Source organism: Harpegnathos saltator, unplaced genomic scaffold, assembly GCF_003227715.2.
Source record: "Harpegnathos saltator strain DR-91 unplaced genomic scaffold, Hsal_v8.6 scaffold39, whole genome shotgun sequence".
Lineage (NCBI taxonomy): Eukaryota > Metazoa > Arthropoda > Insecta > Hymenoptera > Formicidae > Harpegnathos > Harpegnathos saltator.
In genome coordinates this window covers 482,484-499,692 of record NW_020230194.1, presented here as the reverse complement: position 1 = coordinate 499,692, position 17,209 = coordinate 482,484, and the positions used below count along the sequence as shown (strand labels likewise).

The 17,209-nt window shown below is 49.9% G+C and overlaps 1 protein-coding gene across 27 annotated transcripts in view; it reads left to right on the top strand.

Moving 5' to 3' along the window:
- The window catches only part of Glut1 (Glucose transporter 1), a 48,163-nt gene that overhangs the window by 13,663 nt on the left and 17,291 nt on the right, over positions 1-17,209 (top strand). For 8 of the 27 annotated variants that reach the window (XM_025300882.1, XM_025300876.1, XM_025300877.1 and 5 more), the window contains exons 1-9: positions 9,736-9,754; positions 9,918-10,218; positions 12,355-12,550; positions 12,870-12,980; positions 13,576-13,671; positions 13,804-13,964; positions 14,597-14,956; positions 15,134-15,365; positions 15,891-16,103. In XM_025300882.1, coding sequence (XP_025156667.1) covers positions 10,199-10,218; positions 12,355-12,550; positions 12,870-12,980; positions 13,576-13,671; positions 13,804-13,964; positions 14,597-14,956; positions 15,134-15,365; positions 15,891-16,103 — 1,389 coding nt within the window. In that variant the 5' untranslated portion in view covers positions 9,736-9,754; positions 9,918-10,198. The other 19 variants (XM_025300884.1, XM_025300889.1, XM_025300887.1 and 16 more) reach the window with 13 other exon arrangements.

The window sequence follows — 17,209 nt, the reverse complement described above, 5'->3', positions numbered from 1 at the left end:
AATTTGCAGTATAATTATTGTGTTCGTTCCTTCCTCCTCCTCCTCCTCCTCCTCGTTGTCGTCCTTCGCGTAAAAGTTTCAGTCACGTTTCACGGAAGAAAGTTTCGCAATGGCCGGGATCGTGCGCTGCGGATATAATCTTCCTGTCTAAAAACCGCCATTCCTGCCGGTTTTTAGATTCCTCCAAAGTTTCGGCGCCCGCTGTTTTCCTTGACATTTAAGCCGAGCTCCGCTCGGCTGTCAGAGCGGCTCGCGGTCGCGACTCCGATTATCGAGCCCGATTCCTTGAATCCGCGTGACGGGTGATGCGCGACGGGACGTCCGCGAAGACGCACGTGTCCAAGTGTGTCGAGCGCGATCCTTTAGTCGAGCACTAAAGCGTCACGCTCCATTCAGAGAGAAGGATATTCAATCCCCAATTATCGCGCAGGGGACGCTAATGGGGAAACGCGCGTTCAGGACGATTATTTTTTCCAAACCAACGATTAATCCAATCGACGATTAATTGGCGGAAAATTGCCGATAACAAATCCCTAATTGATCTTCAATTAATAATCCGCGGCCTGAAAATACAATGGGAACGTTGATAATGCGTACGTCGGCAAAATCGAGCAATTAATGTTTGACTAGTAGCAATTTTAAATACAGCTTGGAAAGAGAGAGAGAGAGAGAGCACGAAAGCTTTTTTTCTCTCGCTTGCTTCAGAGACGAGTTATCTTTTATCATTTATCTCGGAAAGCTCAATTAGAGTCAATTAGAGTTCGGTCGAGCAGCATAGAGCGATTAATTAGTTTGGCTGATAACGACGTTAAATACAGCTGGCTCTGCCGGCTGAGTTGATCGTCGATTAGCTTAAGGCCATCACACGCAAATTAACGTAAGCAATAAGACGTAAGCAGTAAAGAAACTGACAATCACAATCAATTATTCTCGTAAGTTTTAAAATGGCGTCCTTAAATTTCGATTGTGATTGGTCGATTTGCTTACTGCTTTTGACCAGAATTTGGGCAAAGAAAGCCAGCACATGTATCACCTTGGTGTGTTTTACGCCTCTTATCAGCTACGGAAAGATCTTCACTTCACAGAGGAGGACGTATTACGCGCCGCGGGTCGACATTTCCTGATATTTGCAAATTACATTGAAAAACACGACGGTTTTGTGAACATAAGATAAACGGTTGCTTCGGGACTCGAGAAAATTTTTCATCTCCAAGTGTCATCTCTCGTCCTCTTGATGAACTCCACAGCCGCGCGCGTGGAAATAAATGACACGTACGAGCAACGTTACTAGTCGCTAGTCGCTAATCGTTGAACAACAGAAACGATAATACCTAATAGCTGTCGATAACATATCATTACGGCACGAGATATTCTGATATCAGACCGCGCATACGTTTGTCGCTTCCAAAAACCGGTACGTGCAGTAAGAAAAACACGGGTCAACGGTGCAAACAGTCCAGGAATACGACGAGTATTTATTTATTTTTTATTTATTTATTTTTTATTTTATTTTATTTTTTATTTATTTATTTTTTATTTTATTTTATTTTTTATTTATTTATTTTTTATTTTATTTTATTTTTTATTTATTTATTTATTTATTTATCTTCGTATCCTATAAAATAATCCGCGTTCTGCAATATTACGTACATCATACTGAGACCTTCTGAGACGGCTGATGAGAAGCTTCCTCAGAGTAACGTTTGTCCTGAAGCAACACTTATCAAGCGGAACTGATCCATGAAATCTATGGAATCAGAAAAATGTGATTGATAGTCATGTCTTGTTATCAGTGTTATTTCGAAATAACTTGCAGATATCAGGAAAATCCAACATCGCCGACTCATCGTAGCGCGTAATACAAGACAAAAGCTTACACATACTTAAGCTTATTTCGCCATAAAACCGTACATAAAATACAAAAGTGTATAGAGTGAAGCATCTAAAGTAGGTCACTTGAATAAATTTAAAAATATGTAAGATAAAGAAATGTTAAATACAGAAGTTGCAGTGTCTTAAGCGACGCATCACATAATAACACTAGTATGACTTTGAACAGCGTTATCAAGCGTTACGGGGAAGTCACGTTGAATTTTTTAAACGGAAACTCCCATCTTTTATTTCATATTACCTTTTTCTATCAATTAATTTGAACAACTTTTGTTTGAAATATTTTTTTATTTACCTAATATTTTTCGAAATATTTAAAGAAAACTTGATAATTTTTTCAATATTTGGCTTACGATGTATCTCGATAACCATTTGTCGGGAGAAAAAGTGTGGGAGGGGCTACTATACTTTTTTTACTTTATTTGGTCTCAAGAACTGTTGTTACAACACTGCCCAAATTTTTGTTAACTTGATGACTTTTTGAAGGATTTTCCTTAAATATCTCAAAAAATATTAGGCAAGTAAAAAATGTTTCAAACCAAAGTTGTTCTCTCTCTCTCTCTCTCTCTCTCTCTCTCTCTCTCTCTCTCTCTCTCTCTCCAAACTGATCGGAAGAGAGAAGAAAAATATGATGAAATAAAAAATGGAGGTTCCCATTTAAAAAATTCATGACCCTCCAGTATGTAGCCAGGGCAACCTTCTTCTGAAATACCCTGTATACACTCTGTGCGTCTCATGGGAGTCGCGCGCCGACAACGCTAATAATTCTCTCCCGTTTGTTGCAGGTCTCCAGTACTCGTCGTCATCGTCTCGCATCGAGTCCAATACAGGCCCAATCGATCGGAGGGAAGGGGCGCCTCTGAAAACACGATTACGTTAGTGCGTCACGTCGTTAGACGCAACGCGGCGGTGGAAATCCCGCGGCGTGGAAATCTCCGTCTCTCTCTCTCTCTCTCATTCACGCGTCTCCGTGCCCGTGACCACAGCCGCCGCGTGTCCCGCGACGACACCCTCTTCCACCGTGTTGTTTCGCCGTCCCCCCTCCCTCCTTCCCTCCCCCCTGCACCCCTTGCCCACCCACGCCCTCGTCCTTTGTGCGTGTCACGGAACGAGCGTCGATAGCCGATAGATCGCGCGGAGCCGGAGAGTCCGTTGTTCCTCCTCCTGGTCGGAGCGAAGCGCGCCGAGGCGAGGCGAGAGCAGGTGCGAGACGAAACGTCGTGGTGTGATATATCATCGCCGGGCACAATGGCTTGCGAATTCTTTAAGGTGAGTCCCGTGTTTCTTCATCTATGATAGATGAAATTACGTTTCGGCCGGGGTGGATCCGCGACGTCCTCGGGCGACGGTATCGATCATTGCGCGCGCGCGCGCGCGCGCGCGTGCGCGCAGCGACGAGACCGGAGGAAGACGACGAGAGCGGAGGAGGCGCGATTTTCGAGAAATCGGAAGGAACCGCCGGCCGTGGGGCCGCGTTGGCGTGGAGGAGAAGAGAGGAAAGGAGGAGGACGCCAGCGCGATGTGTCGGGAAACATTACGCGAAGGGAGGCTCGAGTTTCGAGGAGACGCGAGAGGTGGACCGGCGTGGTCCGTAATTTGTCCTCTTAAAATATGAAGCCTCGTCTAAAGCAGACCTTACAAATTACAGAGCTCCATCACTGTTCGCGACGCAAACTCTCTGCATACGTTACGTACGGTGGTGCGTTGTATCCTCGCTTTTTATCCGTTCGTCCCTTTTATGCGAGGTGAATGGCCCCAATTAGCGGGCGAGTAACCTCGTCGTGAGAATAAATTAATAATGTACGTGTTAAACCAGCTGCAGAGAGTTGACTTGTTGGACTTTTCGGGGACGTTTGTTGGAAAGCTCGCCAACACTTTGGGCTTTTTAATTGTGCATTTTATTTTCCTAATTCGCGGAGAGGGACTTTGTCCGCGATTTCCGCTTTCTCCGAAATAGCAGTCCGAAAGCGCAGATTTGACGAATAAACATTTCGTTGTCAACCGCCAACTTGTAAGATGTGCCGTCGGCGAGAGCTTCGTCGCCTTCGACGACAGCACGCTCGCCATTCCCACGGCATTCCAACAGACACCCGCCATGGCGGACTGTCCAGTTTTATTCGAAGCTTACATAAGCGATGACGTAACAAATTTCGAGTAAGAGCGAACGTACACGTATTTGTAAGACAAATATGAGGCTCGTACCAGCCGACTGATTGAGATGAACGAGCGCGATTGTCACGAATCATTGGCGAAAAAAGAGAAGGAAGAATCGCGTAAATTGCGGTCAATTGCCTCGCGACGCGACTCGTCATTCCTCGGGCGAGCGGCGTAATTCTCAACGTAATCATTTAATTTAATTGTAATCATTATTAAATTCTCGTCAATAATATCATTCAATTTACACTCAATAAATAATCGCTCAAAGGCAGCGCCGTTCACAATTCCCGTGTCCGCGCGTGTCGGTCTCTTCTGCGCGCAGCAGCAGCAGTCAGTTAAGCGGCTCGTCCAAATGACCGGAACGACGAGACTTTAGCCCTACATCCCACGGGCGCAGCAACTTCCTAGGACTAGGTCAGGATCGCAGCTGAGGAACGAGTCGAACACTATACCGTCTCTCAGTTATCCTTAGCGCGTCCTTAGCACGACGTGGTGTCGTGTCGCGTCGGTGAGCGCGGACGGAAAATTCGCCGCGCGAGTTGCGACATTTTGCATGCGCCGTCGCGACGTTGCCCTTCGCGGCTGCTTCTTCTTGTTCTCTTGCACTCGCGCGAAATGGCCGACCATCGACGGGACGCCCTTTGAACGCGCGCTTCCTGGGAACACGACCGCGTAAAGGCTCTTCCATCGGACGTTGGTCGCAATTTCGGTTGCGGTTTGTAGTAAAATGTCGCTGGAAATGGCGAATAGTAGCGACCGTTCCCGGAACAGTCGTCAGAAACACTTTTGCTGATTCGCCTGAAGAGAACGGAAGAGCCTTTCACGGGTCATCCCGACGGGAGAAGAGAGATCAAGCGCGGAAGGTGACGTCGATCGCCATCAACATTGAATCTAACCAAGTCGAGACTCGACGCGTTGCCGCTGCTGTTGCCGCTGCTGCTGCTGCTGCTGCTGCAGCAGCTGCAGCTGCACAAATTGCACCCGCGAGAGTGCCGCACCACCGCACTCGCGATGCACACGACGTTGCTCCGAATTTGGTTTTCGTATCGCCTTGGTCTCGTGTCTCGTTAGCTGGTTAGAGATGAGACATGACGACGCGCGCGCGAGGGTCAGCCGGTGACGGCTGACTCTCCCCTCCCCCCCCCCCCGCCCCCTGTCGACGACGTCACTGTGTGTAGTCGTCACTTAGCCCGTCGTCCCGTTGGACGAGCAGGTCGTCCAACGGGACGGAGGAGGGCAAGGACACGGAAAGATACGAGAGAAAGAGGAGGAAGAAGATCACACACACACACACACACCTCGCGGATCACACAGCTTCGTGTGTCTGTCTGTCCTTGGACGCAGCTTAAACGATGGCCGATTCACGCGGCTTCAAGCCAATAAACCAGTTGTGGCAGAGCGCGACAGTGTCGACGGATCAGGATTCGGAGCGTCTCTACGAGGAGATCCCGGGCCTCTCGGGGTCCCAGGATACGGAGCCGACTGGTGTCGCCGCCGGAGGGGCGCTGGGGGAGGAGGAGGAGGAGGAGGAGGAGGAGGAGGAGGAGGAGGAGGAGGAGGAGGAGGAGGAAGAAGAAGAAGAGGAAGAGGAGGCGGGCGGAGGCAAGGAGAAGGCCGGTGGCAGGGGGAGACTCGACTTCGGGGCTCAGGTCGGAGGTAACGGCTCGGCCTGGTGGCGCAGCGGCAGGCCGGCCAGGGAAGAGGTCGCCGGCGCCGGCGGTACCGGTCGCAGCAGCAGGAGCAGCGCCGGCAGGAGCCGACGGGGGAACGGCGCGGAGTCGCGCGGCGGACCGGCCGAGCGGCCATCGGGCGCGCGTCAGACCGTCATCGGCAGGGTGGAGGAGGAGCAGTATGCCGCGCGCAGGAGCCACGTGGAGCCCGGTACAGGCGCCGTACTGCCGGCTACTGCTGCCGGCCTCAAGCTGACCAGGGGGCGAGCGAGCAGCAGCAGCAGCAACACCGTCGCCCGGTACTTGCACTCGGCCAACACCAACGCCGCGCACTACCACCACCATCACCACGGACTGCACCCGCCGGGCCAGTACCCGCCGGGGGTCAGGACGACCGCTAGGCAGCACCGCCATCATCACCCTGGCCGCGGCTCGTTCAGTAATGAGACGCAGGAAGAGGTACAGGAGGACGATGAAGCCACTCTACGGGAGTTGCTCGTAAGGTACGTTCTCCGGCTGTGTGCGCGCACGCACGCGTACGCTTAAGGATGACGACCGTGAGTGACGACGAGGACGAGTTTCACGACACTGTTCTTCTTCTTCTTCTTCTTGACTTGAGTCTTACGACCGCGACTGTGACTGCGATTGCGACTGCCTGTCTCCCTCTGACACTGTCTCTTTTGCCCACGTCGCTGTACACCTCCGCCGTGGAGTTTTGTTACCGCGTTACCGCGAGACAACCGAGCAGGGAACTCCCGTTACATCTACACACACACACCAGGTGGCCATCCGCGAGCTTCGTTGGTCTCTCTCTCTCTCTCTCGCGCGCGCGGCGGTTGCGCGGAAGAAGCCGCGGCGGAATGCCGCGAAATTGGTGTCGCAAGAGGAAAGAAGAACGACACGTACATACACACACCCTGGGGATGTGTCCGCCTAGTCCGTTACCGTTGATGGTTACGTTACCGTCCTCGCTCAGGACTCGCATCGCGATCGGCTGTCGGGCTGCAGCGGAGCGCGCGCGGTCCTGGGAGACCAACGAGGCTTCCGCGACAAGCCAAAGTCTCAAGCACAATCCGCCGAGTTAGCCGAGGACGATTGGCGTCGCCACCGATGTCTCAAAGAATTATCTGGATTGTCGGGCGTAACCGGTCGGGCGGCGGGCCGGTGGAAGTTAACGGCCAGCTCCCGCCGGCGCGGCGTCTGCCGGCCGTTGCAAACTTGATCGCGTTGCTCGCCGCGATCAGGCCGCAGAATCCGCGCGCCGGCGACGTGCCGCTTCTCGTAGGGCTACTTGTTGTCGGACTCTCTTGCTCCTTCTTCTTTTTCGTTCATCTTAACGTAGAGTAACACACAACCGCCGCTTTGTTCGTGTCGAGAGCGTTCGTCGCGCGCGGTCGACGTCGCGTCCGAACGGCTCGCGGCGCCGTGCTCGCGGCCGAGCTCGGCCGTCCCGGTGTCCGGGACATTTCTGTTGCCATGCTCGCACCCCCGTTCGCACGAACGCAAGCGTCAAGCGCTCCTCCATGGCCCGGCGGAATTCGAGGGGTTAACGCGCTAAGCGTTGAGCGTGGGACGGAGCGGATTCGTGGCTCTCGCGGCTGACGTCCGCGGCTCGAGCGGCCGCGGAGGGCCCGTGGAGGAGAGCAACTCCTTGCGGACCTTGCGAGCGGATGCTGCGGACGAATTTGTTCTTGAAATATTATTCTAACATAGTCTAGCCTCTTAGAATTCTCTCTCTCTCTCTCTCTCTCTCTCTCTCTGTATTGACTTTCACATCGTAGTGACCTCTTCTTAGGGTCTTGTATAGAAACCATACTTTACTCTTTTCACGACGTGAGTGAAGCGTAGCGAGTTTACTTAGTCTCTATACCTGTGTCTCAAGATCTCAAGAGTGGCATGATAGAGTCGCCATTATTCGACACCCGCGTCCGACAGCCGCGCGACGGATCGACGCGCGACCGGACGTCCCGCGGAGTCATCTCGGACTTGGCGCCTGCCGCGATCGCGCGCGCGACTCGAGTCGAGCGACTAGAATAATTACGCGCGAATGATCGCGCGGGCGGTTGCAGTCTCTCGCGAGAGCCAGGCCAGAGACGCGACGCGAGTCGCACACACGCGGGGACGGCTCCACTTGTCATTCTCGCGCTCTACGTGCCGAGAACCCTCCGTCGCCCTCGCGGGCTGAATTCGGTTATGTCACACTCGTGCCCGCCCGCCGGTTCGTGTAATGGAGGCTCCACCGTGCTAACATTAACAGTCACGAGAGACTCGGTCCTTTGAATCTCTCACGAGTGACTTAGCTTAGTATCTCCGCTAGAACAGCGTGTATGAGCTCTCGAGACTTGCATACCAATCAAGAGGACACTCCTCGCGCTCTCTTTTATCCGCTGTTAAAGCGCACTCCCCCTCCCCCCTCCCCGAAACTTCCGGCCGAGCCCCTTCCTCCCCCGACTCCCGCGAACCCACCCACCCACCCACCCACCATTCCTCCCCCCCTCCCTCCCGCCAATTCGAATCGATAACTTGCTTACTTGCTATCGATCATGAGCTTCGCTACTGACGAAAATGACTTTAGGACGTACCATTTCATAAACATCGTTCTCTCGAGAACCTAACTGTGTTGCAAATGCGTCCAGGTAATTCCGGCCTAAGTGGCGGTGCCTTTAGTTGCGACAATTACATGAGACAGCGAAAGAAAAGAGGGGAAGCGGAAGGCGAAAGTAATAATAAGAAAAAAACGAAAAAAAAAATTACCGAACAAAGAACAGAAGAGAGAAAAGCGAGGAGAATATAGAATATAGGAAACGGACGGAAAGAAAACTAAAAAAAAAAAAGAAAAGGAAAAGGAAAAGAACCGAGAAAAAAAGAAAGTAGAAAAGAAACGAAGAAAAGGGAGGAAAGAAGAACGGACGTTTTTCCCGCTTTATCGTTTTATACTATATAGACTCTCTATGTATCCGAGAATGCAATGCAAGGCTTTGTGCCATGCCATTCATCATTTATACATAAATCACACTCGCTCTAGACCTATTCTTGTACATACTCTACACACTCTCGGTCTCATAAACAGTCGATAATCAGACACTACCGAATACGTTGTTATGGTTACTTGAATTTTTTGGCTGCGGCGCTCGCAGGCTTACCACTGATTGCTCATTCCATTCGAAGTCATGTCCCTCTCGAAGTCAGGTGCACAAATAAGCCGCGCAGCACAGCGTGCGTAGAGTCCCGCGGCGGCGTTGACAACAAAGACGGGAAAACCGTTGAGGATATCCGGCTCTTGTATGGTACACGAGGACACGGCTGATTAGAGTCGCGGACGGGGACCGATTCGCGCGATGGAACGCGAGTTGCCACATGACGTGTCGCGTGGTAACAGGCGCGTAAGAGAAAGAGAGAGAGAGAGAGAGAGAGAGAGAGAGAAAAGATTTTCGAAAATCGCGATTGTGCAAAGAAAACCCAAATTCGCCTCTCTCGAGTCTCGACACGGGGGAACGAAAGTGACATCTTTTCGAAATTGTCGTCGCGCAATTTTCCTCTCTATTTCTCTCTCTCTCTCTCTCTCTCTCTCTCTCCGTCTTTCTCTCTTTCAAACTCGAGATTTTTGTAATTTTATTTTCGTAAGAGTTTCAGAGACTGTATTTGGAGTATTACAGATATCGCTCTCACTTTTGTGTGCGTGAACACAGATAGAACAATCTCACGAGCACGATTTTCCCGCCTCGTCGAGAGTGACGAGGGCCGCGCGTGTCGTAGATCCACGTAAGACTACGTAAGACTACGCACTGTTCTTTACTCTGTTGTTACTACTACTACTACTACTACTACTACTACTACTATTACTACTATAGCAAAAGTATCATTACTTGTTGCTCGATGTGCCATCGCTGTGACTTATTTGTGTGCGTGTCTGATTCTTTATCACTCATGAGGTCATGCTGATTTTTGTAAATTATTTTGCCGACTGTTCGTTCCGCATAAAGTGATGGGCCATTCAAATTGCAAGCTCGCTTGTGGACGCGGGCGGCTAGGCAGGGGTGAGTAAGCTGGCGGTGCGTCGCATGATGATGTGTGAAAACTCTCTTCACACGTGACGGCTCCGTCTCTTTTTAGAAGAATTGGACGTCACGGTTACTAATGCGAGCGAATATATCATTATGACATGATTTTGACTGAACCACGACTGTGTTTCCAAACTAGGTAAAGTTTTACAGAGTGAGTGAGATAAGAGAGGCAGGGGCGGGCGTCGTCGGGCCTTGTACCCCCTCCCGCCACACGTTACCCCTCCACCTTTGGTTGTGGACCCACTTGACAACAAGCAGTTCAGAGTCAATTGATTGGATTTGGTGGATAATCCAACGTACGTACATATGTCGTGAACAAAGCAAAGAACAAATAGATCTGTGAGAATAAGACGAAATACTGAATCAAGAGGAGTGAGTGGGGAGGCATAGAGGCTACTGTAGTTTCGGAACACAGCCATGGTCTCCCTACCTCCCAGGTACATGACAACATCATCATTGCTCTCACTCTCTCTTTCATTTGTTTCTTTCTTTTTTATCTCTCTCTCTCTCTCTCTCTCTCCCCCTCTCTCTCTCTCTCTCTCTCTCTTTCTTCACTATCTTTCTCTCTCCCCCGTGTCTCTATTATATGTACACATATCAAAAATAGTCTTGTACCACTTTTGGAACTACTACACGCTTCTTCTCCGAAGCACGATTGATTACGCTCGACTGGCTCGGTATCATTATTATCACGAACGAACGTCGATATCTCTTTTGGATGCAGAATTTTAGAACCCTAGATGCACTCACCCTCGAATGCGTGCCCACGATAGAGACTCTTGAATGCTTTAGATCCTCGGTTCTTTTTTCCTCCCCCTCTCATCTCCCTCCTCTCTCTCTCTCTCTCTCTCTCTCTCTCTCTTCTCTTTCTCTTTCCGATCCATCTGTCCATCCGATCTCTCTCCTTCTCCAATCGCTCGGACAGGCAGGTGGTGGTGCAATCCTTTGTTTGATAAGTGTACATACGTCCGTCTCTCTCTCTCTCTCTCTCTCTCTCTCTCTCTCTCTCTCTCTCTCTCTCTGTCTCTCTCTCTGCTATCTCTACCCATGAACCTTCTTCTCTCCGTCTCTTCTACTTTTCTGTCTCATCTCTCCCCGCACCTTCGACTCATGCGCTCATTCATTTCTGCTACTTACCTGTCGCTCATCACACATTTTTAGAACAATTCTCTTTCTCTCTCTTTCTTTTTTTTTTCATTATATTCTCATCTTAAGTCTCATCTTAAGTCACCCTTTCTGCTTGGCTGTGCACATCGATCGATGAGTTTGCTAATTCACCGTCAGTCGTTCGAAAGAGTCTCATATGGTCCTCCGTCACACGTCTTTTGTACTTTTGTCGAGTGCGTGCGTGTGATCAGCCATTATTCACTCTCACTTGCACATTCCCGCATCGTGCCGCATAGAATGATCGTATACACCGAGGGAGGAAAAAAAATTTCCAACGCTCCGACAGGCGATATGGTTAGGTTCGCGGGATCATAAGACTATATATATATATATGTATATCACGGACGTAGCGCCGTGTCGTCATGTTCCGGCATTGTCTCGATCAAAGAGAGAAATATACATTTGCGAGAGATATAGCAAAAGAAAAAGGCACTTTCATATATTATATAATATATATATGTATATATGTATCTCTACACACAAGCGAATTCACAAACTTCCATCTAATCTGTGTGTGCACAGCTACGAAGAATATATTTATATTCATATGTACTATATATATATATTATTATATATCACTGTAGTGTCTGTCACCCTCACACTCACCACACACATTTAGACGTGCTTTTAGTGGCGTTTGTATTTTGTCTGCTGTTGTTTTTCTCTGCAACTTGTGACATTATATATATAAATATATAAAAGAAAAGAAAAAAAAAATATATATATATATATATTTATATATATACTTACTCTATATCAATATATATTATATATATATATGTATATATATATATATATATATATAAAATAGAGAGAGAGCCGATTGTACATATATATATCTGTCTGTTTACACGTGCCATATATTGTGTATATACATATATATGTATACACATACACACATACACATACACGTGTATATGTGTATACACACATATGCACGTCCAAACCAACGTTCCCATGGCTGCCGAGCTCTAACGCTGGCTCTCGTCGCGCTTTCGAGCGCTCTCTCTCTCTCTCTCTCTCTCTCTCTCTCGGGCGCTCGGGCTAAAGGTGTCCCGTTGCACCTGTTGAATCGTTTTTTTCTCAACGTCGCGCACCTCTACACGTCTCCTCGCACGTCTCGTGCATGTTCGCGCGACGGCGACGATCCGCGAAAGTAGAATATACGCGGCATAAGCGGATAAAGCGAGCAGGCGCGAGAAAAGCCGCGCGCGGCGGCTTAATAAACGCTCGCTCGGCGAAGAAGCTCGGCAGTTAAGCGCGGAGGTAGTTGGACTCTTACCTTAGGGACTTAGGCATAGCTAGCCTTGATTTGTCTAGTGCCAATATGCTCGACTATATGTCGATCCGCTCTACCGTACCGAATCAGCGAGATTCACGCTGCGATTGTGTGTGTGTGGGGACAGTCTGCAGAAACAGGTCAGCGTTATGAGTTCGAACTTGAATGCCAAGCTGGACGAGCTGCAGCAGCGGGGTGACCGCCAGCTGGAGACTACCGTCGCTCTCTGCGAGATCCGCACGCAGCTGCAGGAGCTCACGAAGAGCGTAGAGTCTTGTCAGAGCGAAGTCAGCGAGGTGAAGCGGGACATGGTCGCGATCAAGGTACGCTCTCCCTTCTAAAGCCGATCGAGCCGTCTCCCGTTCGAATCGTCCCGATGAGAAGTTCGTGGCTGCTGCCCTCTTCGCGATGAAATATCGCCCACTCTTTGCTCGGCATTCGGTTGAACGGTGTTGAAAGAAAAGAAAAAAAAAAAGAAAAAGAAAGTAATCGAGCGGAGGATCAGAATCGCGCGGAAAATTTGCTCTCTCGCGCGAGATCGTCGAGCGACGAGCAGTATAATGTTCTTGCCTCTCGCTCAAGCAAGAATCGCGCGATTGGTATGTATGCGAGGTGTCTAAGGTATGTTTTTTTTGCGCGCAGCACGAACTAGATACGGTACAACAGGTTAAGGAAGAGATAGAAGAATTGCGGGAGTACGTGGATCGACTGGAAGAGCACTCCCACCGGCGGAAACTTAGGCTCTTGGAGCAGGTGATTCTCCATTTCCGAGCAACGCCGTTTCTCGCTTCTGTCTTTCTTTTTATTTTCACTCGTTTTCTTCTGTTTTTAGATTGAGAATGCGAATACTTTTCTTCAATTGCTCGGTCACATCGCCGTGCGCTTTAATCATCTGCTCATTGATGCCTGCGACTTTTACGTTCCGGGAGCGTGTGTGTGTGTGTGTGTGTGTGTGTGTGTGTGTGTGTGTGTATGCGTATGCGTGTGCGCGTGTTAACGCGAAGCAGTTAATAAAAGTTTGCCAAACAATCTTTATGTTTTCGTACTTTTATTTGATTTCACGATAACCTCCCGCTCTCTTTCACGACACCCTTTCGCGTCACGTTCGCGCGCACCCTTCTACATGCTTCCTTCCCTCCCGTTATTTCTTTCTCGAGCATATATTTTTGGCACGTGCACCACGTCTCTTTCGCACGGACGGGAAAATCGCATCCCGCGCGATTTTTCTCTCTCTCTCTCTCTCCCTCTCTCTCTCTCTCTCTCTCTCTCTCTCTCTCTCTCTCTCTCTCTCTCTCTCTCTCTCTCTCACGTAGAATTGTAAACGAAATTCGCATTCGAATGCTTGCAGGGTCTGACGGTTTTCCTGTCGTACTCGATACTGGCTGCCGTCTTGGGAATGTTGCAGTTCGGATACAACACTGGAGTGATTAACGCGCCTGAAGTGGTACGCCCTTTAACGTTGACGAGACGCGGCGTACGCGTCTCGAATAATTGTCATAACTAGACTTTATATATATACACGCCCGAGGTCTCCCTCTCGTCCCGTATAATTCATCGCGCTGGAACTTTCTTGCAGAATATAGAGAACTTTATGAAAGACGTGTACAAGGATAGGTACGGGGAAGACATTTCGGATGATTCTGTCAAGAAATTGTACTCCGTGGCCGTGAGCATATTTGCGATCGGTGGTATGCTAGGTGGCTTCAGTGGCGGGATAATTGCCAACAGATTTGGCAGGTTGGTGGCAGGCTCACTAGATCGACCGAGTCGCCCTTAAGCCGATCTCAGGTCGGTCCAGAGCGTGCGCTTTCCAAATTACAATGTCCTCACAGTCTTGCGAGAATTCCTCTTGCGCGTTTTTCCCGACCACGAGCAACGCTGTAGCGCGTACACGGGGCGACCGAAAAATCCATTATTAATTAATTGTAAATCTAATTGATTATTCATTTGAGAGACTCTGCGCACAAACGGCGCGTGTTCCAAATTCTGCCGGCAGACCGGCAGACCGGCAGACCGGAAGCCTGGGCACGTTTAAAACGTAATCTCTCACTTCTCGGACACCCCGTGTATGCGAGTGCGTTCTTTGTCTCTGGGCTTTCCTTTCTTCAGAAAGTTACACATCTCTGTGTAACATTTCTGCAATTATTCTCTCATTAACGCTTTCAATGCAGCCCGCTATTTATAGCAGCTATCAACAAAGAAAGACCTTCGTACACAGAAAGCGTACATTGAAGGTGTCGGAGAGATATTCAACAGCGAGACAAAAACATTACCCCCTCCCCGTAATTTGGAAATCGTAATCCGGAGAATCGGTCGAACAATCAGCTGCCAGAAATTAATTGTGACCTTTTGCCTTTTCCGAACGGCAGAAAGGGAGGCTTACTGCTAAACAACGTGCTGGGCATCGTGGGGGCATGCCTGATGGGTTTCACCAAGCTCGCTGAGTCATACGAGATGCTGTTCTTCGGACGTTTCATCATCGGTGTCAATTGTGGCTTGAACACCTCGTTGGTTCCCATGTACATATCGGAAATAGCGCCATTGAACCTGAGAGGCGGCCTAGGCACGGTGAACCAGCTCGCTGTTACGGTGGGCCTCCTGGTCTCCCAGGTGCTGGGCATCGAGCAGATTCTTGGAACGAACGATGGTTGGCCCGTTCTCTTAGGACTAGCTATCTGTCCTGCCATTCTACAGTTACTGCTGCTTCCAGTTTGCCCGGAATCTCCGAGGTGAGGACGATCATTTCAACGGGTCAATCAGACTCGAGTCCTCTCGAGGCTCGAGCTTCGCTCCGTTCCGCTTCGCTCCGCTCCGCGCGCGCTCCTCGAGACGTGCCGAGTGACTGACTGACTGACTGACTGACTGACTGACTGACTGACTGACGCCGGCGATTGTTGCGGTTTCAGATATTTGCTCATTACTAAACAGTGGGAGGAAGAGGCTCGGAAAGCTTTGAGAAGGTTGAGAGCCAGTAACCAAGTGGAAGAAGACATTGAGGAGATGAGAGCGGAGGAACGAGCTCAACAAGCCGAGTCTACCATCTCGATGACGGAGCTTATATGCAGCCCAACTCTGAGAGCACCTCTCGTCATTGGTGTGGTTATGCAACTTTCGCAGCAGCTTTCGGGTATCAATGCCGTGAGTAAACCGTTCCTCCGCGCTAAGTCCTTCGCGCTAGGCCCTTGCCGAGAGAGGCTCCCGTTTCCTGCTGAACGTCCTTGCAAGAGTACAAAAACAGACGGATATGTTCGCCGAGCGCGCGCGCGTACACTCGTGCGATCGATCGGCCGGCTCGGTAAAACAGTTCGAAGCACTTTCCTCGACTGCCCCGCGCGCGCGCGCGCGACAGTCATTAAATAAATTAATTAGGAAACTGTCAAGTTAACGCGTGACAGAATCATGAGGGAAGATAAGTTAAGAAGGTAGGTTGCGTGTGTCACGTGAATTTTATAGTAATTTATTAACTCTGCTGGAGGGCAGGCAAGAGGAAAGCGGGTGAGTGAGGGTTGTTTTACAGATCCGCCCGGTCGATTACGAGCGCCATTTTACGGACGTACCCTTTCGCGCGGTGTGTACTTCGCAAGGATCTTTAGCGTCTACCTCCTCCTTGGGGAGCCTTGACGCTCGACGCGTCCCAATGACACGTGGCGATTGTGCTTGCAGGTATTTTATTACTCCACGAATCTGTTCACCAGTTCTGGTTTAACGGACGAGAGTGCCAAGTTTGCAACCATTGGCATAGGTGCCATCATGGTTTGTATGACGCTAGTGTCCATCCCGCTCATGGATAGGACAGGAAGGCGTACATTGCACTTGTATGGCCTCGGTGGCATGTTTATCTTTTCAATATTCATCACAATTTCGTTTCTCATAAAGGTGAGTTGGAGTTCCGACGCGCGTCGACTCTCTATCGGGTAGATACGCGCGTAAAATAACGCGACGCGCTCGTTACGTGCACATTTCCTCTTTCTCGGGAGGACTTAACCACCGTCGGGCGGAATTTCCCGCCTGCGGCCGCTCCGCTCCGGCTGACATTATTTGAGGAAACGCTCACGAATATTTAACATTATCGATTCGCGGTGGGGAAACTCGTCCGCCGACGCCCATTGTCCGGCAATTTGATTGAAATTGATGAACTCAATAAGATAATTAATACGCGTCACACATTCCGCGTAATATTCCACATCGGCGGAGATGCAACGCGCGATAATTATTTAATTATTATAACGCGCGTCATTCGGAAAAGAGTTACGGAAGATCCCGATTATATGATTTATTATCAAGTATCTCTCTCTCTCTCTCTCTCTCTCTCTCTCTCTTTCTTTTCTTACGCCTGTCTCCGCGAGCCCGCTGTGAGAAAACTTCTTGCGCTTTTCTTTCTTCCTTCACCCGGCGAAGTCGCATTTCCCGGAGGTGGAGGGAGAGTGGGGAACGTGAATCTCTGTACATAGCTACTTATCTGTGCTTTCGACACTCTATGCACCTCGGCGAAAGGTGTACTTAACACTTTGTTCACAGCTGGAGTGCGGCACTGCACCGACAGTGAGAATATCACAAGTGATACCTCTTGTACGGACTCTGCATCACTCAGTCGACTCATGTTAATTTCTCCCCGCCATTCATGTATCTTATAAGTACGTCCTCCGCCCGCATGCCGTTCTTTTCGTTTGCCTCGTAGAGGGATTCCGCCGCGTCGCGACGCGCATCGCGCGGCACCTCCTCGCGCGTTGATTCTCCCGAGACGGCGATCTCCTCGCCAGGTATTTTCCAGAGCGAGCAATTATCTTAACGATAATCTCAACGACCGCTTCCGAGCGGCCTCGCCTCGCCGTCGGCAACCACGACGGCCAGGATGACATCAGCAGCGCGAAAAGACTCGGGAGGAGGACGCGCGAGGATGGTGTCGCGCGCGCATCGCGCATATCGCACGCTGCTTTGTTCATTTTTACCCCTCGGCTTCAAACCGGTAGTTTCGCTTTTTG